Genomic DNA, 24,410 nt, shown 5'->3' with positions numbered 1-24,410 from the left:
TTTAGGGAGGCGTGATCATTCCTTACAGACACACATTCTCTTCCTCCCAGTTTCCCATAAACAAAGATAGGTGAGTGAACATTTAGGTTGTATTTGTTTTGGGGGGTGTTTTGTCGTGTAGCTCTCACGCAAGGTGTGCGGTGTGTCGATAGTGCCCACAGACTTTCTGCCGTTCTTTCATAGCTTTGCCCCGAAGCGCGGCTGCGATGCCGCGGTAACGACGCCCTTTTTAATTTTTGTGCCACTTGGACCTTCCCTGGGATACTCGGTGACAACCGACAGAGCTGCAATTGCACTTTTTAACCGGTGCGGTGAGACGTATGACAAAACAGTACGGTCGTTTGGTTGAATGCCATTTCCATCTTGGACTAAGATTTTCTGCTGTTGCCGCTGACAGCGGATGGTGCCTCGCCATGACGCATCGGTCACAGTAGGGACGCGCCGCGGAAGAAGGTTTGGATCAGACGGGATCAGTAAGTCCGGAACGCATAGACAGAATCCAGTCACTGTCCATTATGTCTAACACGGCCAAGTTCAAAAAGGAGAAGGAAATCCTCACGGAGTACGAGAGTCAGGTGAAAGGTAAGGGAGAACTCCGCTTACACACACCTGATTGTTACCTGGCGACAGCTACACACTTGCCTTCAGCCCCCTCCCGCTGGGGTCTTGCGTGGAGGTTTTGAAGACTATAGATTGTTTTGACATGGTGCATATTTCCTTGGTTCGGTGCAGGGTGTCCCTGCTATGAATGACAGTTGTAATAATAATTTTTTTTTTTTTTTTTTATTCGTAGTCATGCGAGTGCAAAAGTATGAGCACGTCTGATTAAAGCATGTTTCATGCCATGCAGTAAGGATGCGCCGAGGTCGCTGGTGTCCCGCTCGTCCTTACCGTGACATCGGTGTGTGCGCCACCCGGCACATTTGCGCAGGGCGGCGCAAGCACGGCAGGGCGCATTTAACGGGATTTAATCGATAAGGCGCAATCCCGGGCAGCGTGCGGGCGCCATAGCAACGCCGCCTGCCCTGCTCCGACTGTAGCTGGGGTTTAGGGTGGCGCAGTATCGGGTCCATCCAGCGCTATTCATGATGGGCGATAACATTTGGCTTGTTGGTTTGCGCTGATTTCTTGACCTTGTATTGACCGTGTGAATGTTTACCGAATAGCGTGTCGTTAATTTTGCATTAACTCCTTGAATATGGAGCGTTTTGTATCTGTTGGATCAGCAAATCGGCACTTTGTTCGTGAATGTGCGACTCTGCTCTAGGCTTCAACCTTGTATTTAATAACAGCCCGTCAACTGCATATATAAATCGAAACGATGTTGTGTATTTTATTTCTCTAATCCATCAGAACACACGTGCAGTGCGTGCGTGCGTGTGTGTGTGTCAGATGTGCTAGTCGGTGTGTTCCCTTATTACCAAACACTGGCAACAGGCTTTTGCTGCACTGTGTTCGTTTCCATGGATACCTGGCCACCAGCCAGTCTGTGTGTCTGTCCATAGGGGACTGGGGTTTCTGACGGGTGTGTGTGTGTGTTTCACAGAGCACAGACAGGAGGATCAGGGAATCCTCTCACTGCAGTGCTAATACTGTTTAGTATGGAGCACACGTAGTTGTGTGTGTGTGTGTGTGTGTGTGTGTGTGTGTGTGTGTGTGTGAGCATGCCACAGCCCTTGCAGTGGATTAACTATGAGCAGGTTGGCGAGATGAGTGATTTATGGTCACAAGGGGCAGTGCTGCTAATTTCAGCAACCACACACATTCTTACTCATAGGCTCTAGCATCTGTCCTACACTACAGCATTCTGTTTCCCTGTGCTGTGCCCTCACGCAGGGCGAGATGTGGGTGTGTGCCGTGGGGCCACTTGAGTTTTGCTGTTTGGCTGTCTGTGAGGGGTGCTGTGCTGGTAACCTTTCCTTTGTGCCTTTGCTTTGCACAGCCTGATAGAAGGTGTGTGTGTGTGTGTGTGTGTGTGTGTGTGTGTGTGGCTTGAGTCCTGCTGGGAGCCGTGAGGTAGCTCCTTAAAGGGAACCGGGTTTGTGCGTGTGCGCGTTCTGCTGGATTTCCCCAGCGCAGACCCATATGCACCCTGCCATTTGGCCACCGCCCAACCTGCCTGTGCCCGCACAGGAAATGGGTTTCTCACTAGGAGGAAGTGGAGAGGTAAGCAGGGAGTGTGACTTTGGCACCTGACACACGAATAGTTTTCTCCTACACACACACACACATACAGGCACAGACGGACAGACTATTGCTCAAACATGCTGATTCAAGTAGGTTCTGAATTAGATACCCAGTATCACATTAGCAAGCCCAGTGTATGTGTGTCATTGTGCTGTGGGTATTTAATTATAAAGGCACATATTTGCCCTATCAGCAAGAAGCAGCACGACAGTGAGAAGTGTATCCAGTAAATGTGGGGACACATGGGAGCTACACCCACCCTTCTGTGAGGTAGGTGTGTGTGTGTGTGTGAGAGAGAGATAGGCTCGGTAACACTCTGCTGTATTGCTCTGTTGTAGTCCGCTCGCTTGTAATGAGATTTGATGTTGGGTTGCAACACTGGATGCTGTCCAGCTCAAATGCCTGCGTTCTCATGGGAAACATGCACACACGCATGTATGCACACAGTCTCTTACACACACACTGCAAGCATGCACACCCTCGCACGCGCACACACATGCGCAAATGCTCACACGACACATTCTCATACATAGCAGACTTGCAGAGATGTGCAGAGCGTAGCTTTTAACTTTCATTATTTAAAGGTTCTTAATCATTTCTGGAGTTTAAACACCATTAATTCCATCATCATTATGACACGTTCATAAATCAATTTCAAACGTTGACTGGGACAGCTACCAAATTTCCCACTGTACTGCTGGTCACACTTCTGAATGTACACTACATTTTTATAGTACACATTACTCCATGTATTTATCACATCAAGCCCTTAAGGGGAATTGGAGTGTAGAGTGCCAGCCCAGTCCCTGATGAGGAGCGTGGCGTTGAAGAGCCTGAACAGAACATCAGTTTTATTTAGATGCACTACCATGCGCTCAGTGGGCGAGAGGCATAGTGATGAGATGGACGATCGTTTAGCAGCACCGTGGTATGACTGTTCACTCTAGATAACCCAGTACTGAGAGGCAGACGAGGACCAGCAGCGAGGGGCAAATCACTGCATGGATGCGTGTTTGAGTTCTGTCTGATAAAACAGAGAAGGAGAGAGCAGCAAAACACACCCAGAAAAGTACTTGTCTGTTCTTCACGTGGGTCCACAATTTGTGCCCTCTTTCCTGTGGAATAAACAGAATTCGGCAATGAGTAGTTGATAAACGAAACGGCAGATGTTTTACCATCGGTTTTCTCTAGGGGAGTACAGGTTTACAGTGAGCTTTGGTGTGTATATTTTAAGTAAGTTCTCCATGTCTCATTAATCAAGTATAAATATCAATCCATTTCTATAATCTATTTCTGACCCTGTGGACTGTATACACCCATTGATGTTGAAGGCAGAGTGACACTTGAAACTGTACTTCAGGCCATGTGACCAGTCCAGTTTCTGGAAGTTCTTCAGCTGACCGTTGATCTGCCCGTGGAGTCTGCACATTGGTCATGGAACTCTAGAGGAAATGGGCACTTCTTCATGACCGAACGCGTGACCCCACACCGGGCATGTTTGAGGAGATGCATGCAGATGGGTCAGTCCCTAAAGCATAGGCGGGACCTATGGCTGTCAAGTCAAGCCTTTTCACAGCCTTGGTAGTGAACAGTGCCAGTCTGACTCCCTCTGTTCGACTGTACAACGTGCCAGAGCCAGCCGTTCTTCTGAAGGCGCGCCCTAACAGTAGGTGCAGGCTCTCTGGAGCGCGTACCAGTAGGCGGCTGAAGAGTAAACGCGCCATATCAGTCTCTCCACTACAGCCAATTCAGCTTTTTGCCAAGCTGTGAAAAGGCAAAGCACAGGATTGGTAAAACTGTGGTCTTAATATTTTTTCCTTTTAATGTAACAACGATTTGAAGCATTCTGGGATTATTTGAGGCACAAGCAGAAGAGACAGCAGTGTTAGCAGTGTGTGCACTGAGGTGACAACCAGATGGCTTTTATGAGTCTAAACAAATTACTCAAAAATTCAAAGCTCAGCATGCACTAGACCCATGGAGACAGTTTTATTCATCTCTGGCATGAAGGTATAGTAAAGATTTCACAAAAATGTTTTGCATTGAAATGAATGAGAGTGTGTTAAAACCTGGCGAACTGGTGCAAATGGGCCATGGTTTCTCTCTTTGTTTTATTTTCTCATCTTTCTTTCCTTTTTCACTCTTTTCTGTCTGCAAACGAGTGATCGGAATGTGATTTCCTGCCGTTAACAGCGTTTGTGTGATGCGCGGCAGTCCGTCATGTGGCCTCACCCACACCCTCGCACACTTGTGCGCTGCAGCACCACTGTGGTATATGATGCTGATGATTCTTGAGACAGCCCATACGCCAGCCTGTGAGGGAGGGAGGGAGGGAGGCTTGGCGGGGGGGGGGATTAAGAATTTAATTCACTTATGATGAATGTGGAGAGACAGAGGGCAAAGCAAATAAGAAGAAAACAGAGTGGTGATAAGGAGATGAGTATAAAGGGGAAAGACTGAGAGGAAGTCTGGATGTGTGTAGGTTCAGGATGTGGTACCTTTGGGGGGGGGGATGTTAATGGTGTTGTACTGCCTACACTCTCTCACTCTCAAGTTGAAGAGCAGATGCCTTGTTGCCATGGCGACAGTCTGGGCCAGGCTCCTGCACACGCCTCAAGGTATCAGACAAGCTAACATGGGTCACAAGTTCAAAGGTCAAATATGAGCAACTTAACTGACTTCAGAAAAAGCAAGCCTGATGTTTATCCAAAAAAAATCATTTTTACTAGAAAAAATCAAAAATAAAACTGCGCAGTTGCTCCACAGACGGTTGATTTTCAGTAATAATAACGTAAATATGACTGGAATGTTGTAAGGCGAGCTTTGCAAATATACAAATCTATTCATTTTTTCTAAATTCCTGTGCAGGCAGGTTTCCATTTCATGTGTCTTTACATGTGCATACATAACCTAAAGCTTGAAAATAACTTCTGGCCACGTAGTCATTTCATGTGCCAAACAGAGGATTTTAACATACTAAAGAGCATGACACACATATATATATATATTGATTGTAAGTCTTAAGTGAGAATCCCTGTGTGACATTTCACCACTAGCTTCTCCTAAAATCCAACCCGAATCTGTGAGACGATACCAGAAACTAAACCAGCTTGCTTAAGGGACGAACTTGAGCATCCTCAAGAAAAGTCTGGTGCGTGCCAGGAGCGTATCTGCTGTGCAGCGAAACGGGTTCAGGGTAGCCTCTCGCAGGCGACAGTTCCTGTATCATCGAAGCCTGTCCCAGCACCAGACTGGTGTCCAGAGGGGCATGTAGTGGAGTCGACCAGCACAACTCGTATGGCTGGCACTCTGTCCAAACGATCGTTCTTGGCTTCATTACGGCCACGCACCCGTAGTCTGGTTCGCTCCATCGTCGCCTTCACAGTGGACGTGAGGATGGAATGCACGTTTAGGATTAACACAATCGCTCTCTGACGCTGGCTTGGCCACCCGCTGTCCCACACGTACCCTCCCACGTGGCACACGCAGGCTGCCAGCCACCTCGTCCCAGAGACTGGGCTTGTAGAAACAGGGTGGCACTGTGACATTAAGCAGTTGGTCTGTTGGAGAGGGAGTGGGTCGGGGGGGGGGCACGGAGTAGAACCATGGATAAGCAGGTGTGTAGCAAAGAGGAGCGAGGAAGACTCTGGAATGTTTCCCCATACACACACACACACACGCGCGTGCGCGCACACACATGCGCATTAATCCCCACGGGATATCCAGTGCCTGTTGTCTTGGTAACGGCGGCGAGTTGTGATGGCGGAGTGTTGTGCAGGGATGGGAGAGGCGGAAAATCTGCCCTTTTGCTTTCGAGAGCTGAACACGGAGCTTCTCGGCAAGCCAGAGACCCTTCACCCCATCGCATGCCCTGCGGAGTTCTGCAGAACGCAGACGCGAGCACAAGCATCTTCAATATCACCGAACCCTTCTGTTTAAACCTGTCTTACTAACATCAGGAATTCTTGGTCACCTATATCCAGTTTCCTTATTTCCTGGTGTGTGTGTTTTTGTTTTTGTGTGTGTGTGTGTGTGTGTGTGTGTGTGTGTGTGTGTGTGTGTGTGTGTGTGTGTGTGAGCAGAGATCCGCTCTCAGCTGGTGGAGCAGCAGAAATGTCTGGAGCAGCAGACGGAGATGCGGGTGCAGCTGCTTCAGGACCTGCAGGACTTCTTCCGTAAGAAAGCCGAGATCGAGAGCGATTACTCCCGTAACCTGGAGAAGCTCGCCGAGCGCTTCATGGCCAAGACGCGCAGCACCAAGGACCACCAGCAATACAAGTGAGCGGCGCCAAGGACCAATGAGAACCTTTGCTCTTGACGGTTGGGTGTGCAGATACAGATCCGCTGCTTTTGTTTCTCTTTACTCGTCCCTCTCTCTCTCTCTTCCTTTTTCTCTCCTCTATCTCAATTTCTTCTTTCTATTTTTGATCATTGTTCACACGGGTAATGCTCGCAATATATCAGCCATTGGCCTAGCTAGTCCTTCATCTTACTGGAAGGGAAAGAATAAGAAGTGTGTGTGTGTGTGTGTGTGTGTGTGTTAATGCAGACAGCATTCTGAAGCAAAAAATAAAAGGACCGAGGGAGTAAGAGAGTGAGAGGACAGTAAGAGACCAACAAATCGTGTTTGTTCTCTCTCTCTCTCTCCTCTTTGGTTGTGCTAGTCATTCACTAGGTGCTAGTGTTCTGCTGGTCCTTGCAGGGTTGTCCCACTGGATGCCTGCAGAGAGCTGTTACTAGTTAGTGGATTCTCTATGTTCTAAAATGGCTTCCTATTGTGGTTCTGCCGGTCTTTCCTAATGTGTAAGACTCCTGTCGGTGAAACAAAATGGTGCCCAGGCATCTACCTCTCCAGGTGGCTGTATGTGATCAATATTCTCAAAGGAAAACTGGGTCAGACTGGCACGAGAGGAACTCTAGAAGACTCAAGTGAATACTTCTCAAAATGGGGTGTATTTTAATTAATTAGATAGTTTTTATCTCTTCGTGTAGCTTGGACCCATCTATCTTATTAGCGGCTTCAGGATACAGGAACTGGAAAGAAGCAGTGACGTGGAAACCAGGTCAGCTGCTGTTCCTGTTATTGTTTTTTCTCACAGCGTATATGAGCAGGATGGCAGGCTTCTGACCACTGAGGTCATTTATCATACTGGTCATGCCCGGAACGTTTGAAGGTTCTTCTTGTGCCATCTACAGCAGAAATAATCAACTCCGGATCTGTAATACAACTTCTGGTCTGGATTTTTTAATCTATTGGAGCGAACTGAATAGGAGATGTAACTCCTCACACCTGACACCAAGAAAATCTGTAGGACCTGGACTTTGAGAGCTGTTATTTGAATAGCCAGATTTCTGTGACAAACTGGTAGTGGTTACAAAATCCACGGCTGGATTTTGGATTCGGGGGTCCGGATTTGAGGCCTTCTAGACTAAAGGATGTCACACACAGGGTTCATCTGGACAGGGACACGTTTCCGCAGCTTCCTGAGAAAGCTGTGATCAGGGTCCTCTGGATGGCGGGCAAACCTCCATCATGGCGTCTCCTCTCCTAAACCAGCTCAGTGCAGTCGGGCACAGTGAGGAATCTCTTTAAAAGCCGGCGCTATCCCGGGGCATTACTGGCTTGTGGAAGACTTGCAAGGCATGACCGCCAAGCAGCGTTAGGAAATGGCAGATTGGAAGACCACACGGCATGCCATACAGCCCCGTTACTGTGGTTACTGGGAGGGGGTGCTCTTACCACGTTCTTGCAATATTAACTAAAACCTTCATTACACTACAAGAGCATGCAAGTGTAATTTAGAGAGCACCAAAGGAAGCCTGGGATACCTAGTTTTCATCCCAAATATTGTTGCATATCTTGTGTGTGGTTCTGTTTTTAGCTTCTTTTAGCTGTGATGTCGAAGGTGATGTTTGTCCATGGTATTCCTGGCTGTATTGTCTCTCCTGTTCCCGCACCCTGGCCCTCATGGCTGGCTCTTGATGTTCGTTCCAGGAAGGACCAGAACTTGCTCTCCCCAGTGAACTGCTGGTACCTCCTGCTAAACCAGGTGCGACGGGAGAGCAAGGACCACGCCACCCTCAGCGACCTCTACCTCAATAACGTCATCACGCGCATCTCCCACGTCAGTGAAGACAACACACGCCTCCTTAAGAAGGTGAGAGCACCTCGCACAGGAGTCAGGGAGCACGCACCGCATTACCGACGGTACTCGGGGGGTGGAATTCAACATATTATACAACATAACGCATGAAATAATAACACGACATTTCTAATAATGGCGCAGCTTCAGAGTGACACCAGCTCCTTCTTGTGTAAAATGGAACTGGCTGGCCACACAGTAAACTTGAGCCACTCGTTTCCATGATAAGAGGTGCCAAGGAGGATTTCGGAGTGGGGTAGATTTGGAAGCAGAAGCTGCGCTAGTGTCTCACCAGACTCTGCACGAATCCGTAAGAGTTTCGTTTTCAGGTAGATTCAAAGTTCATCATTGATGGGCCATGCCTGCCTATGTAAACCCCTGCATGGCAGCTGGTTTATTTATGGGCCCTGAAGTTCCTGTCCTGACGCCTCAGCCGTCTCACCGCGCCGTCGGGATAAACCTCCACTGCACGGCTTGGGTGCCGGAATGAGGAGCGTCTGAAGTGCTTTCGCAGCCTCTGTTGCTGCATATGTACAGGAAGGACAAAGCAGCCAAAGGAGGACTGATTAAGAGGAAATGGTCTCCCTGAATTCCCTTTTTCCGTCGTATCAGCTGCTACTCAGAAGCTGGTTTCAAGGTTGCTCTTAATAATCTTCGTTTGTTCCCTGCATTGCGTTCACCTTGTTTTTATGGTGGTGGTAGATTTCTTCAAAGCAGCCCTTTTAAGTCAGATTTTATTACTGAGCTTCTGCCTGTTGCTCCCAGTGTGGGAGCGCTCGTTTCTGGGGGTTATAAATGCCAAAACGTTGTGTAGCCGCCACCGCCGCGTTCGCAGGCCAATCGCCACCCATTAACATACCGCAACCAAACAGACATCTGATTGGCTGGAGAGGGAGTACGTGTCCTCCTTCACCTCCAGTGCAGACCCAGATGATCACCTCAGTGAGGAGGAACATCACGGAGCTGAGCTGAGGTCCAAACCCCAGCCCCAGCTGTAGCGTTTATGTTACTACTGCTGCGTTCTTTTATGACATGATCTAAAAATAAATATGGCAATCACATTTTGAAACATAAAGCATAATAAAACTTATAAATAAATAGTAAAATAGTAGTAAAGAACTAGAAAATTAGCTTACGGAAGTAGCATATTCTGAATGGTGAAGTACAAGATCCTGCTCTGTTTTTGGAATTTATTGCAATGTTATAAGAAGTGAGACACTTCTAATTCTTGTCTGTATATGGGATGACACTGCAAACCATGTCATTGGCCTTCGGATTTAGTTGCAATCTAGTAATATGTCACCTATGAACTAAACTGAACTTTGCCAAATAGCATCGTGGCTCAATGCACAGGTTCTCACAAATAGCGTAGCCTGCCATCTCGGCTCCAAATCTGAACAGAGCCGGGCACGTAAGTACAATAAAGCGGCATTTACGGGAACCGCTCTGGACGCAGCCTTTGATCTGTCCACTCCGTGTAGATCAGGTGTCACAAAGACCGGTGTGTGATTTCTGTAGATATGAGTTTGACCCAGACGTGCCCTTTGTGTCTTCTCCTCTTAAACACTCCATCTACAGAGTAAAGAGATCACTTTCCAGCTGCAGGAGGACCTGATGAAGATTCTTAATGAACTGTACACGGTGAGTCTTCTTTCAGAACACACACATTCACACACGCGCGCACACACACACCACAAACAGACACACACATGCGCACAAACACGCACACACACACACACACACACACACATTCATCTTATCTTTCTCCCCTGCATGTCTTTATGATCGTGATTTCAGTCTGCCTCTCCAGTCTCCCCTTCTCTCTCCCTCCCCCTCTCTCCCTCTCTCTCTCTCTCTCTCTCTCTCTCTCTCTCCTCTTCTCTCCCTCTCTCTCTCTCTCTCTCTCCCTTTCTCTCCCTCTCTCTCTCCCCTTCTCTCCCTCTCTCTCTCCCCTTCTCTCCCTCTCTCTCTCTCTCCCCTTCTCTCTCTCTCTCTCTCTCTCTCTCCCCTTCTCTCCCTCTCTCCCCTTCTCTCCCTCTCTCTCTCTCTCTCTCTCTCCCGTTTTATCGTTCCATCGGTACTCGAGCCTCCCACTCACTTTCCGCTTTTGTTCCTCGATCTCTGCCTCCTTCCATCTCATCAATCTTTCATTCGCGCGTTCTGTCATCCCGTACTTGTGCTGCGCCGTGCCCGTGTTGCACTGCGACGGGCTTTACTTTCTGGACACGACATTTGTATCTCCACCTTTGACCTCTTCTGTCCTGAAGTACGGCAGCCTGAGAGAGACATGCGCGCGCACGCGCACACACACACACACACCTTCCAGGTTCCTGTGTCATTAGAACAATGCCAACTTCCCTACCGCTGGCCAAACTCTGGCCTGAACACGTGACCTGAACTTGAGCTCGACGCTATACAACCGAGCAGCTCTTGAATAAATAAACCCTGTTAAACGGAGGTGTGTGTGTGTGGTGCCCGTTGGCTGCGATGGCCCGGCTGCTGTGTACCAGGGGAGCGCAGAACAGACACAGGGAAGAAACTCAGCCTGAACACCATCGGAAAAACCCACCCAGTGTTCTGTTGACGTGGGCTTCTGTCTTCACTGTAGCAGATGGACAGACTTGCCTGCTCACACACAAAACACAGACTCCGGATGTGAGAAGATGCATATTCACATGGCATTTGCAGCACTCGTGAGGTGTGTGCGTGTGCGTGTTTGTGTGTCCTAATTAGGAATGCATCATAACTCCATCACAGCACGGTCTATTGTGAAACAATGGTTATTATTTTCATGTAGCAACCATTGTCATTCTTTCTCTCACACACACACACACACACACACACACACACACACACAAGTATATATCCACATACTCCAAAATGCACACACATGACAGCCATTAAACACCCAAATTGCCTCTGTAAAATGGATGGTGCATAACTGTGTGATTTCCTCACTGTGGGCATGTGAAGTGCTACAGATGTGGGCAGGACTGACTTCTGTTTGAACTGCTCAGTTACTCGTCTCCAGATGTGAGCCGGGGGCCTGCGTTTGGGTCGGCCTACACCCAGGGTTGCACAAACTCGGAGCCCGTCGTGTTTCCGCCTCGCGCCTGGTGGGCGTGGCCGTCCTCATGCCATGGCCCCTCCCTATCCGCCCCCTCTCCAGGTGATGAAGACCTACCACATGTACCACAGCGAGACACTGAGCGCCGAGACCAAGCTGAAGGAGGCGGAGCGTCAGGGAGAGCGGCAGGGCCGCGGGGGCGAGGTCTTCGGCCTGCGTCACGAGGAACGTCACCAGCGCCGCAACGCTGCCCGCAAGATCCAGAAGATGAAGGAGAAGGTAGCTTGTCCCACGCTGTAGCGGCTAACCGTGCTGCCTCTCCCGTGGGGGACCAGGGGGCGGTCCCCGTCCTTGGGCACGAGTCCTAACGCTGTACTTGCCTATTTCTGTAACACGGTTTAAAAGTGTATGTCGCTCTGGATCAGAGAGTCTGCCAGATGCATTAATCGTAACGGTAAATGTGTCGGATGTGCTGAAAGTGTCCTCTGTGTGTGAGACACTGAGTTGCTGCTGTGTTTCACAGGCGAACGCTCCACGCTAGCACGTCACGTCCCTGCACGCCAGGCTAGCTTTACGTACATGCGCGCGTGTCCTTCCGACTTAAAAAAGGGGATTATTTGAATGGGACTAGAAGCATTGACAATTGGTTATGAACATGTAAAAGCTCCCTCTCTCTCTCTCTCTCTCTCTCTCTCTCTCTCTCTCTCTCTCTCTCTCTCTCTCTCTCTCTCTCTCTCCCTTCTCAGCGTCAGGCCAAGTACTCGGAGAACAAGCTGAAGGTTATGAAGGCGAGGAACGAGTACCTGTTAACTCTGGAAGCCACCAATGCAGCGCTGTTCAAGTACTACGTCCAGGACCTGTCCCACTTGATTGACGTGAGTGTGACACTGCTGCCTGGGGGTCGGGTGGGGTTGTCTCGAGCGTCGCCTGGTTTGGTTCGCTGTTGTTGAGCTCTCAGAAGAATTGCCGTCCTGATTAATACTCAGTAATTAGAAGAATCTATAATTCTTTAATTAGGGACAAATACAGAGGATGGGGCAGGATGTAAGGTTTTAATTACACACACACAGCCGCCGCCGCTGTATGCACATGGTGCACACGGTGTAACTGCAAGCAGCAGTGACAATAGCTGGAGGGGGAGGGGCTGACGCACCGGGGGAAGGGGAGGGGCTGACGCACCGGGGGAAGGGGAGGGGCTGACGCACTGGGGGAGGGGGAGGGGCTGACGCACTGGGGGAAGGGGAGGGGCTGACGCACTGGAGGAGGGGGAGGGGCTGACGCACTGGGGGAAGGGGAGGGGCTGACGCACTGGGGGAAGGGGAGGGGCTGACGCACTGGGGGAAGGGGAGGGGCTGACGCACTGGAGGAGGGGGAGGGGCTGACGCACTGGAGGAGGGGGAGGGGCTGACGCACTGGGACACAACAAACTTTTCTCCCACTCAGTTGTACACAACATATGCCAAAGTAAAAGTCACAGCAAGCCCATGTACAAAAATAAACACACCCACACACCCCTGCCCAAGTATGCCAGACACACACACACACACACACACTCTGCCAGGCCAAGCCCTGTCTCAAGTGTGTTTTCATCATTAGAGCTAGCAGCAGGCTCTGTGTGGTCAGCAGTTTATATCGGCAGCATCTTTCTGACCTTCATAGAGGTCATTCTCACTTACCTCCACAGCTGAGAAAAACACAGAAAGAGGACCAGCGTGTGTGTGGTGTGTGTGTGTGTGTGTGTGTGTGTGTGTGTGTGTGTGTGTGTGTGTGTGTGTGTGTGTGTGTGTGTGGCAGAGGGTATCAGGGAGGGATTGCAAAAACCCCCGATCTGAATTAACCTCAAAGAACTAGATTTGTGAAAACAAATCGCTCTCTCTCCTCCAGTGGAGATAATCAACCTTTTGAGTGAATACTCTGTACACTATACCAAGCCACTTATTTGTGTGTGTTCCTTTCATAAGTGTATTTTTTTAAAAGAATTTAATCATATTAAAGTGCATAACCTGTGAGTGTTGTTGGCATGTGCGTTTGTGTGTGTTTGCCAGTGCTGTGACCTGGGCTACCACGCCAGTCTGAGTCGGGCTCTGCGTACGTACCTGTCGGCGGAGTACAGTCTAGAGACGTCCCGTCACGAGGGCCTGGACATCCTGGAGGGGGCAGTAGAGAGCCTGGACCCCCGTAGCGACCGCCAGCGCTTCATGGAGACACACCCAACTGCTTTCACTCCCCCAGCTCGCTTCACATACCAACCCCATATGGGTGACCAGGTCAGGCGCCATCTAGTGACCATTTGCTTTATGGTTTTATAGGTCCTGAACTCTTCAAAATGATTGCAGCTTGGGTTTTGGGGAGCAAGGCACTGATAAAAATAAATAAAATAAAAGGCTGTGGAGTTCACTGTCTCTGTGTGCCAGGTTTAAATATGTTTTTGTGTCTTTTGGTTTGGTTGGACGTGTGTGTGTGTGTGTGTGTGTGTGTGCAGGTGAATCAGATCACAGCGGTGCCACAGGTGCAGGCTGAGCTCCTGCTCCGCTACCAGCAGCTCCAGTCTCGTCTTTCCACGCTGAAGATCGAGAATGAGGAGGTAACACACACACACGCGTACAAAAGCACTTGCAGTTCTCCCAAAGAATAAAAGAATGAGATGACAGGCACTCATGTTCTGCTCATTCCTCCAAACCTCTATCATCTCTGTATCTGGGCACACTGCATCACATCCATACACAGACACCCATGTACACACACACATGCACACAAACACTCATGTACATGCACACACTTACATACACAGACACCCATGTACACACAAATAGACACTCATGTATACACAGGTACACTTGTGTACTATACATATGATGTATATGTATATGTATGCTTTTTTTTATTTAAAATAAAATTCAAATCCCACACATGCATGCAAACGTGTGTATACACACACACACATTTCCTTCTCTTACTGTTGGAGAGACTGCTTGTTGGCTTACTAGTGGCAGGCCAGCTGTTTCCTACAGCTCTTGCTGAGCTAAGGGCAGAACTAAAGTGCTGATGAAAGCTTTATCCCAGCAGTGAGATTCTCCATCGTGTGTGTGTGTGTGTGTGTGTGCGCGCACACACACACACACACACACAAACATTCCCCGAGGCTCCTGCCTCGGGGTACACTTCCAGCTGATGTCAGTACATCTTCAGCAGTATACACACTGCATTTGCACACTGTATTTGTTCATGTAAAAGGTGTGTGTGTGTGTGTGTGATGTGGCTCCTCCCTCTTCCTCATCCAGGTCAAGAAGACGTCGGAGGCCACTCTGAGCACCATCCAGGACATGCTGAACATGGAGGACTACGACGTGTCTGAGAGCTTTCAGCACAGCCGCTCCACGGAATCGGTCAAATCCAGTGTGTCGGACACGTACCTCAGCAAACCCAGCCTGGCAAAGAGACGCGCCAACCAACAGGAGACGGAGCTCTTCTACTTCACTGTGAGCGCCCTTCCGGCTCTCTCTCTCTCACACACACACACACACACACACACACACACACACACACACACACACACACAGTGCTGGTACAATGTATTGAATTGTATCTGAAAATAAGAGGGTCTTAAAAGGGGGTTGTGAGGTGTAATTTGAAGAAAGATGGCAGGGCAGTCCTGCACACCACCCACTGGGTGGGCCAGGCCATAGACCAGAGCCTTAATCTCCACTGTCAGGGTGTCTGCAGGCTCCTGGTTTATCCACTGAGGGATGGCTGTGTGCTTGCCTGGAGTAATTAGACCACTAATTATCAGTCCTGATCGCATTAATATTGACTGAATGTGTGTGTGTGTGTGCCCCACAGAAACTGAAGGAGTACCTGGAAGGCAGCAACCTCATCTCCAAACTGCAAGCGAAGCATGACCTCCTGAAGAGGAGCATCGCTGAGGGTGGGTTGACGAGCATGCGGCTGCTGTTAAACCCGGAGATCTGTCGAGTTAGATCCCACCCTCGACTCCTGGCTGTAGCGCGTGTCTGGATGTGTGAGCGCATCACACCTCCGTGCCCAAACCGTCAACTCCTCTCTGCATTACATACGTGCTTTCAGTTATTTTTTTTGTCACTTTTTCCTTTCCCTGACATTCGCGCTAACGTTCCTTCTGGGATAAATGTTCTTGTCTCCTTAAAAAAAATATTCAGCCCCTCACCATCCTTCTCTGTGTCTGTCTAAATCTCAGCATCTGTGACGGTAAATGGTACAGGGAGACTTTTAAAATGTTGTTTTTGTCCACAGGGTACAGAGCAGATATAATGACGACCAGGTAAGAGCAAGCCTTTCGCTCTCTGTCAGTCTGGCTGTCTGTGACTGTGGCTCACTGTTTGTTCGCCTGTGTGCCTGTCTGCCTGCCTGCCTGCCTGCCTGCCTGTCTGTCTGTTTCTCTGTCTGCCTGTATGTGTGCTTTCTACTTTATCCATTAATATTGTGCGTGTGCGCGCGTGTGTGCGTGCGTGTGTGCGTGTGTGCGTGCGTGTGTGTGCGTGCGTGTGTGTGCGTGCGTGTGTGTGCGCGCGCGTGTGTGCACGCGCGTGTGTCCCCTCCTATAGCCGTCGCCGGAACTCCCACAGTAGGAACCAGGTAGCGTGGCTGTCTGTGCTCTTCTCCTTTTACTGTTCTTCGCATGGCCTTGACCTGCTCTCAGTGCTGGGTGTGTCGTTTGTGTGCAGGACTCTGGGAAGGCCATTCCGCCAATAGTGGAGAGCTGCATCCGCTACATTAACCTCTACGGTGAGCTTTGGTTTGTGAAAACACACACACACACACACACACACACACACACACTCACCCACACAACCATACTGAAGCATACTGCTGTGATTTCCTCCTCAGGTTTACAGCACCAGGGTATCTTCAGAGTGTCTGGCTCTCAGGTGGAGGTCAATGACATCAAGAACTCTTTTGAGCGAGGTTTGTAGGTCCATGCCTGCACTGTGTGTGTGTGTGTGTGTGTGTGTGTGTGTATACATGTGCTGCAAGACTATATTCGTACTTTCCCACACGTCAGCAGAGCGGTGTAAACGTATGCTCTGTTTGTTGGAAAGCGCCTTCTGACCACAAAACAGAAGGAAGAAGGGTGTGCATCTGGCGCACTTGTGCGGTGTTGTAAAGAGGCTTATCATCACCTCGCTACACACACGCACTGGTTCTTTAACAAAGCTTAGTCATCGCACGCTTTGTGCAATTTCGGAATGCTTGTAGCTATGGAGAACCTCCCATCGTCCTGTTTCCCAGGAAACGACCCTCTGACAGATGAAGAGAACAACCACGACATCAATTCGGTGGCAGGCGTGTTGAAGATGTATTTCCGCAACCTGGACAACTCACTCTTTCCCAAAGAGAAGTTCAACGACCTCATCGCCTGCGTCCGTGAGTCTGCTCTCATGTTTTGTGTGTGTGTGTGTGTGTGTGTGTGTGTGTGTGGAAAGAGAGAGCATTCAGGAATTCAGGATATGACAGGGTGCTAAATTCTTCAGGTTCCCGGGGACTTGGGGCAGCTGGGCTGTGCGTGTGTGGGGACAGAAAAACGTGTGTGTGTGTGTGTGTGAAACATAGGTTTCCTGTGTATGAATGTGTTATCCTTTTCCTTTTTTCCCACAAAATACATACTGCCAAACACTGTATACATCTGAGCTTCAAGAAACAAAACTATAAAAAAAATTCCAGCTCTATACCTAGACAAATGTCCATGTAGTTCTAAACCAAAGACTTGTGCTTAGAATGGCCATACTATGGCAAAGGGTGTTGTGCTCAATGTCAGTGTGTCGGTCACCTTGCTAAATAAGACTGAAAGTCAAACCTTCACATGACTGTATTTTCAAACCTCCTGGCAGGCACGGAGAATCTGTACGAGCGGGCACTCTCTGTCCGGAAAATCCTGATGGCATCACCACGCCCTACTCTTGTTATAATGAGATACCTTTTTGCATTCCTCAACCAGTGAGTGACACACACGCGCTCACAAACTCGCGCGCGCGCGCGCGCGTGTACCCACACATACCTGAATGCGTACCTACTTCTAAAAATACACATTTTATCTGCTTTGTCACACATGCACACAGTCATCGCTGTTGACAGAGAAAATGTCTCTTGAGTAGAGAGATGTGGCTAAAACTAGGTACCAGGCTTCACACCGGAAATTAAAACGACTCTGTCTTCTGTGTCGAGAGAAGGAGAGAGAGGGAGGGAGAGAGAGAGGGAGAGGGGTGTGTGTGTGTGTGTGTGTGTGTGTGTGTGTGTGTGAAAGGATGGGTAGAGGTGAAAAGAGAAAAGGTGTGAGATGCTTGGCGATCTCACCATCAGCCTTCCTTGCATTCTCCGATAAACGCAGCTCCGTTCATCCTGGAGAAAGGAACACCGAGTATTTTCATCCATTCATATTAAAGACCTCTAAGCTCTGATTCGACTGTGACTCAAGTTCTAACTCCATTTTCTGCCCCTGAGCGATGCGTGCATTCCAACCCCTAGAACACGTATCCGTGTTTTCTGGGAGCTCAGGCATGCGTGTGATTAAGCTGCGCGTCTGTCCCCCAGCCTCTCCCAGTACAGTGACGAGAACATGATGGATCCTGGGAACCTGGCCATCTGCTTCGGCCCGACTCTCATGCCCACGCCAGACCTGCTGGACCAGGTCTCCTGCCAGGCCCACGTCAACGAGGTCATCAAGACCATCATCATCCACCACGAGACCATCTTCCCCGACGCCAAGGAGCTCGAGGGTCCTGTCTATGAGAAGTGCATGAGCAGCACAGAGTACTGGTGTGTGTGTGTGTGTGTGTGTGTGTGTGTGTGTGTGTGTGTGTGTGTGTGGGGTGTGTGCGGTGATGTGATGTTCTGGGTGTATGCATGAGGAATGAAGGTGTATAAGTAACATTTTTCAGGGAATTTGTCTTGTTCGTTTTTTATTTGTTATGTATTTGTGTCCTTGTTATCTAGTGTCATGTAAAAACCTACTTATTTTCTCAAGCTTTTGTACCTTTTTTGGTCACTTTCTCCCTCATTTTGATTATTCTTCTAGTGTTTGCCTTTAGCTGTCCAAATTGTGCAGCTGACCAAATTGACCAAATTGTGCAGCTGCTTGGTTGACGCCCCTTTAGAATGTTCTATACAAATAACATTTTTGTTGTAGACCTTTATGGTTTTATTCTACTTGTTGTGAATGAATTCACGCTGTTCCAAGGGTTTGATTTGATCCAGGTTTGACTAACTCAAGTCCCTTCTGTTCCTTTCACTCTCTCGCCCCCAGTGAGAGTCCCTACAGTGAGCCTGGAGTGTTTGAGGAGGGAGAACAGGAGGGCGGCACTGAGACGCAGACCAGTGAAGAGGGTAACGCACGAACGCGCGCGCACACACCACGCCGCCTTGTTCTGCTCACTCATTCACGTTTAATGCTTTCTTCGTTCGGGATAAAGAGGTGTGTTTTCCGGATGTCATGTGAGCGCAGTGCTTTTTCCACGTATCCCAGAAGGTGAACCCGTGGAGGCCGTGGCCAAGTTTGACTACGTGGGCCGCTCTGGCCGCGAGCTGTCCTTTAAGAAGGGTGCACTGCTACTGCTCTTCCAGAGAGCCTCAGAGGACTGGTGGGAGGGGCAACACAATGGCACCGACGGCCTCATACCACACCAGTACATCACACTGCAGGAGTGAGTGCACACACACACACACACACACCACATCCGGTATGTCTACTTGAATGTTCTGCGTTTTCTTGATTTTACTTGCATTATTGATTATCCTGTGATTTTTGGTCTCACAGATTCACTCATCAATTGCTTGAGTAGTGATGAATCTGATGGATTCTAATTATTTGAGTAATTTGGACGTTGGTTGAACTATTAACTGGTTAATGGAGGTGGCCAGACGGAGGCTTGAACTGACTGTGCGCTGTGCTCTCAGGGACGAGGCCATGTCGGACACACTGAGTCAGAAGGCCGACAGTGAGGTCAGCAGCATGCCGTCAGACGAAGTGAGCTCCAGGAGGTCCTTGACCTCCCCCACCGAACCACGACTGCCAGAAACCTTCATCAGTCGGTGTGTGCGTGCGTGCACACACCCACACCCACACACACACACGTCTTTGTCTTGCTCTCTATATCTATGCATGCTCAAGTCTCTTCTAAATCAGGGATTGGAGTGAGAGAAGAAAAGTGTGTGAACTCTTAGTCACAGGCAATCAGACACACATGCACATGTGCACACACAAACACACACACACACATTCCAAGACATGGTTCATCCAGACATGGTTTATCTGTCTGAGAGCAGCTGTGAAGATAGGAAATTCCACCTAGCTAGAAATGCAAGTTGAGTTATATGTTTCACACTATTAAACACACACACACACACACACACACACACACACACACACACACATATATATGCACAATCACTATACACCATACACAGGGCTTTTATCTGAGCAGAAGTTTCCTGCAGACTCCCTCCAGGGTTCAAACTGCTCTCTAGTTCCAAACCTTTATTTCATTATTTGATCCATCATCATCTTCATCATCTCCCTCACCACTGGTTCTGTATTGTTATATTCCAGTCACAGAAAACGGACGGAGGCTCTTCTGCGACGTGTCCCCGGTCGCCTCGGTGATGGCCACGGCAACGGCCTGGAGCGCAGCTCCCCGCCCGTGACCGTCACGGTGACGGGTCACTTCAGCCCACGGGAGCTGCTGCGGGCGCACACGGGGCCCCAGGACAGCCCAGAACTACTGCGTCGCCGTGGCGCTCACCCACCTGGGCCTGCCCCCGCCCCCATCGCCACCAACGGCACGCTGACCTCCAGCGTTAGCCGCCACGAGTCCCTTCGCAGGGAGCGGGAGAGCCCGCCCATCCGCCAGTCTCCATCTGCCCTGCACTGCGGAGTCCCTGAGCAGTGGGCACGCAAGCTCAACCCACACACCATGGCGCAGGTCAGTGATGGACACACACACACACAACACACACACACACACACACACACACACACACACACACACACACACACACACAATGATGCAGTCAGTGTAGTCGGGCCCTGAAACAATATTAACAATATTGATATAAAAAATATTAACTAAACAATATTAACACAAAACAAATCCCATGAAAACTGACGCTAAACGTTACATCATATATTTGGGGATTATTGTGTGTAGTGTCTGTGCCCAGTGATCTGTGTCCAGATGGGTAGACACGGGTCACCTGCTTACAATGGCTGTCCCTTGCCGCTGTGTGTGTTCAAACTCATGACCATAGCCCTGCGAGTGTCTGCGCGCGTGACTGTGTGTGTGTGTGTGTGTGTGTGTGTGTGTGTGTGTGTGTGTATATGTGTGTGTGTGTTGGCTCATGCAGGACATCGAGGAGACCATGAGCCTGGCCCTGAGCGAGCTGCGTGAGCTGGAGAGGCAGAACGGGAAGTCGGCGGCGCCAGACCTGGTGCTCGACACTCTGGAGCAGGTGAAGAGCAGCCCGTCCCTGCCGTCCGGCTCCACCCCGTCCACGCTGTCCAGCCCGTCTGACTCCCCCAGCCCCCTGAGCCCCCACAACCCCCTCCCGCCCCTGCCGGGTCCTTCCTCACGCCGCTGCCCCAACGAGCCCCCCGCCACCTTTCTGCCCACCGCCTCGCCCCGCATGGGCGTGACCCTCCGCCCCCCCGCTCTCCGACCCAAGCCGTCCGTGCTCCCCAAAGCCAACCCCCCGCCCACGCAGCAGTCCCCTGGCCCGCCCCCGAGCTTCCCCTCCGACAAATCAGGCACTATGTGAGCTCAGTCCCACACGGGGTCCAACTGGAAGAAACAGGGTCCGCTCTGAGCCCGAGGACTGGATCACAGCTGCAGAAGGTCAGACAGGGTGATTCTGCTAATAATGAACACAACGGTATGGCTGATGGCTAGCTTGCACGCAAGAGCCGTCAGATAGATTTAGTCTATGATATTATAATCACTTAATGTGTTGTCAGGGTGGTGTGTGTGTGTGTGTGTGTGTGTGTGTGCGCATAACCTCTAAAGTGACTAGGACTTAACTGTGTGTGTGTGTGTGTGTGTAGATACATTTATGACGAACACATTCAGAGACGGCGGAGAGACTGCTTGAGATTTTGTGTACGTGAAGTACTGTCATTCCGTTTTTCAGATGTCCAGCTGTGGGAAACGTAGTTTTTTGAGTCCTCCTTAGGTGCAATGTATTTTTAGTGCTTTGATTTTGCTAGGCCTTATTACAACAAAGGGATGTGTCTTCCCTGCTAAAAGCAGGGCCATTCTTAAAAGTTGCTGCTGCTTTTCTTTGATGTTTTTTAAGTCGATTACCTTAGTTGTAGGAAGTGACACAGGTGCCTCATGAGAAAAGGGTTGTTCTCATATAGAATGTTGGGTGTCTTGATAGTCCATGTAGATTTAAAGTCACGCACTGCACCTCGCCACCCAGAGAGAGCAGCAGCGAGTTAACGAACGCCGAATGTATTTAAAGGAGCAGTAAGTAGAATTTTCTGTTTAAAAAAACAACAAAAAAAAACAACAAAAAAAACTATTGTAACATTATGGTGGTTGGTGTGTAATTTTATATTCTGTAACCCATAGGGAATTGCCTTTTTCTAGAATGTGGTTGAATGCAGAATTCATCATATTCGGATGCTGCAAAAAGCCATGTCAATCAGCCAGCTGGGAACCTGACAGGCAGTCGAAATACTACATAGTGCTCCTTTTAGGTGAATGTTCCACGTTTTTCACTCCAATACCACACCAAGCCTTTATCACCAGATAAACCTCCCCCTTTTACCGTGAAAAGGCAACCCGAGGCCTGATTGGATGCTAGAGGAGGGGCACAGGCCAGACATTCTGAGGGCCCATGTGTACTTATAGCTTTAATGAGATTTTAAATGGCACTTGCTGTGGAATTGGATCTACCTGTACACTGGGTCATGGCAAAGGAAAGGACAGAAGTAGAAGGCATCGTCAAGACCGGTGGGTCAGAACAAGCTTGAACAAGCATGACCTCAGCAACTGGGCCACGCCTTCCCTCGGGTTGTCATGGTAACGCTTCCGTTCTGCCACTGCTGCTCCGTTAGAGGTGCAGCAGCGATCGACCATTCTGATGTTCGGCCTGTACTTCCAGTGTGTTTGGGCGTGTGTGCGTGTGCCGAAGGTCTATAGCAGACTCTCTTGTGAACACACTTTAATAGTTCAAGCTTAACGGGCTCTCTTGTGTGTGTGTGTGTGTGTGTGTGTGTGTGTGTGTGTGTGTGTGTGTGTGTGTGTTCATTCAGCAGATTCATGGTGCCTGGTTCTAGGTCTTGGGTGAAGTGTTGAAGGGTAAATGGATTATGCATGCCTGCGGCGAGAGTGAGAACGAGTGAACTGAGGATGTGCAGTAACGCAGAATGTGAACCATATGCAGGTGTGTGTGTGTGTGTGTGTGTGTGTGCGTGCGTGATGGAGAGAGATTGTGTCAACAGACAGAGATCAGCATCTGATTGCAAGCGTCATGAGTCAACCAAACAGCCATGTTTTCACTTTTTATGCACAAACAAAATGATTCACTTCCCTAATTGTTCCTCTTTGCTTTTTTCTACCTGCAATATTTTATACTTATTTATTGATTGTGTGGGTATAGATGTATTTTCTTTTTAAAGTCTGGTGCTCTCTCGCGTGATGCCGTGTGTGTGTGTGTGTGTGTGTGTGCGCGCGTGCCCCTGCATTTGCTGCCACTCCACACCGCTCTAAACTTTCCCTTTCCTGCTCCATCTCACACACACTCTTCCCCACCCACACACGCTGTGTTTTTTCACGCGAAAGTGCCTTTCAGGGTGTATGTTGTGCGGAGGAGCCTGTTCTGCTAAGAATGCGTGCTCCTGTCTTTCTCTGAAGCGTCGTTCCGAGAATGAAATGATCCGAATAGAGCTCTTTCCAAACATTTCACCATCAAAGGAACCATAAATATGTACATTTAATTCATTGTGACGTTGCACTTTCATGTATAGGATTGTATTTGGCATGTAGCATTTATCATGTTCCAGTGCATTTTAAAAAGGTGTCAAAACTGAATGTCTTTGAAATAAAGTAAGTTCCTATGCCTCACTCTAGCGTCAGGTGCCCTGTTTTCCACACCCACGCCCGCTGCAGGAAGCTAGCGTTTGTTTTCCCTGCTTTAAAACACCCGTTTGGACTTCTCGGCCAATTTCCAAGCCCAGAGCACACACGACAGCAGAGAGAACACATTTAGGCGCATGCGCATGTAGCTCGTGTACAGAACGCCCTGCGGAGATAACGTCGACTTCGACATCCCCTGGGGTCTGCAGCTCGTTACAGGCTCTTGAATAAAGCCCAGTGCTTGGAACATACAGCCCCCCTGCCAAAGACTACACAGGGCTCCAGTTCGCCTACCTGCTCTACTGATGAACGGAACAGTGTGCCTTAATTAAAATTTGGAGCAAAATGTATATAATGTTGATGTACAATGCAATATCGAATGAGATCGCTCCTAACTATAATCCAGCATCCTCCTCCTCCTGGTCCTGGTCCTGACTGGATACGTACCATGTTAAAGTATCAATACTGAGGAAAGATGAATTACAGTAATACACAAATGTTCATAGGGTGTTTCATGTAGTTTTATTAAAAGACTTTACACAATGCTCAGATTTGTAGTTTTGCTATTCAGGTCATAGTGGCAGATAGATGGAGCATGAAACTGGATCCTGTGCTTCTTTGAACACTTTTTGTAGACAAACACTATATTTAACCCTGCTATAATAAACATATGAAAACATTACAAATTGCTTATATTAAATCCAAAATATAAAACAAAATATGGACAAAATGCACAATTTACCCGCAATGAGATGTTCTGAGAGGGCGGTTCATTACAGGCATTTGCCCGTTTGATTTCGTCATTGCTTTTCACATACTCTGGTCACTTCAGGAGTTGGAAGTACCACTCAGTATTCAAACTCTTCCTAATGTGCTCGTTACTCCATCCAGGAAGCAACACAGATGTAC

The 24,410-nt window shown here is 49.0% G+C and overlaps 1 protein-coding gene across 4 annotated transcripts; it reads left to right on the top strand.

Annotated features, from left to right (window-relative positions):
* Positions 1-23,477, top strand: srgap1b (SLIT-ROBO Rho GTPase activating protein 1b). Of its 4 annotated transcripts, none has more exons than XR_004776312.1 (23): positions 1-582; positions 6,270-6,465; positions 8,183-8,345; positions 9,909-9,971; positions 11,500-11,676; positions 12,144-12,272; positions 13,443-13,664; positions 13,880-13,981; positions 14,679-14,876; positions 15,238-15,322; positions 15,667-15,694; positions 15,978-16,008; positions 16,098-16,158; positions 16,261-16,338; positions 16,663-16,797; positions 17,262-17,367; positions 17,962-18,186; positions 18,674-18,753; positions 18,893-19,070; positions 19,324-19,458; positions 19,976-20,348; positions 20,770-22,668; positions 22,810-22,825. XR_004776312.1 is itself a non-coding variant. In XM_035528209.1 (23 exons), exons 2-23 carry the CDS (start codon positions 516-518, stop codon positions 21,178-21,180), a joined length of 3,243 nt encoding a protein of 1,080 aa, XP_035384102.1. In that variant the 5' UTR covers positions 1-306; positions 398-515; the 3' UTR covers positions 21,181-23,477. The 4 variants fall into 4 exon arrangements, 3 of the variants coding, with proteins under 3 accessions (XP_035384102.1, XP_035384101.1, XP_035384103.1); XM_035528209.1 differs by having other exon boundaries at positions 1-306; positions 398-582; positions 20,770-23,477; XM_035528208.1 differs by having other exon boundaries at positions 20,770-23,477.
* Positions 23,478-24,410: the final 933 nt, after the last annotated feature.

Source organism: Electrophorus electricus, chromosome 7 (assembly GCF_013358815.1).
Source record: "Electrophorus electricus isolate fEleEle1 chromosome 7, fEleEle1.pri, whole genome shotgun sequence".
NCBI classification, from domain to species: domain Eukaryota; kingdom Metazoa; phylum Chordata; class Actinopteri; order Gymnotiformes; family Gymnotidae; genus Electrophorus; species Electrophorus electricus.
Note: the sequence above shows the minus strand (reverse complement) of the source record. Positions and strands in the feature narration are given on the sequence as shown.

What these genes read in the sequence shown, in the direction of transcription:
- srgap1b (XM_035528209.1), top strand. Translation starts at nt 516, where the DNA reads ATGTCTAACACGGCCAAGTTCAAAAAGGAGAAGGAAATCCTCACGGAG. An exon ending in TGAAGATCGAGAATGAGGAG is followed by an intron (nt 13,982 to 14,678) that starts GTAACACACACA and finishes TTCCTCATCCAG; the next exon opens with GTCAAGAAGACGTCGGAGGC. An exon ending in CTTTTTGCATTCCTCAACCA is followed by an intron (nt 17,368 to 17,961) that starts GTGAGTGACACA and finishes TCTGTCCCCCAG; the next exon opens with CCTCTCCCAGTACAGTGACG.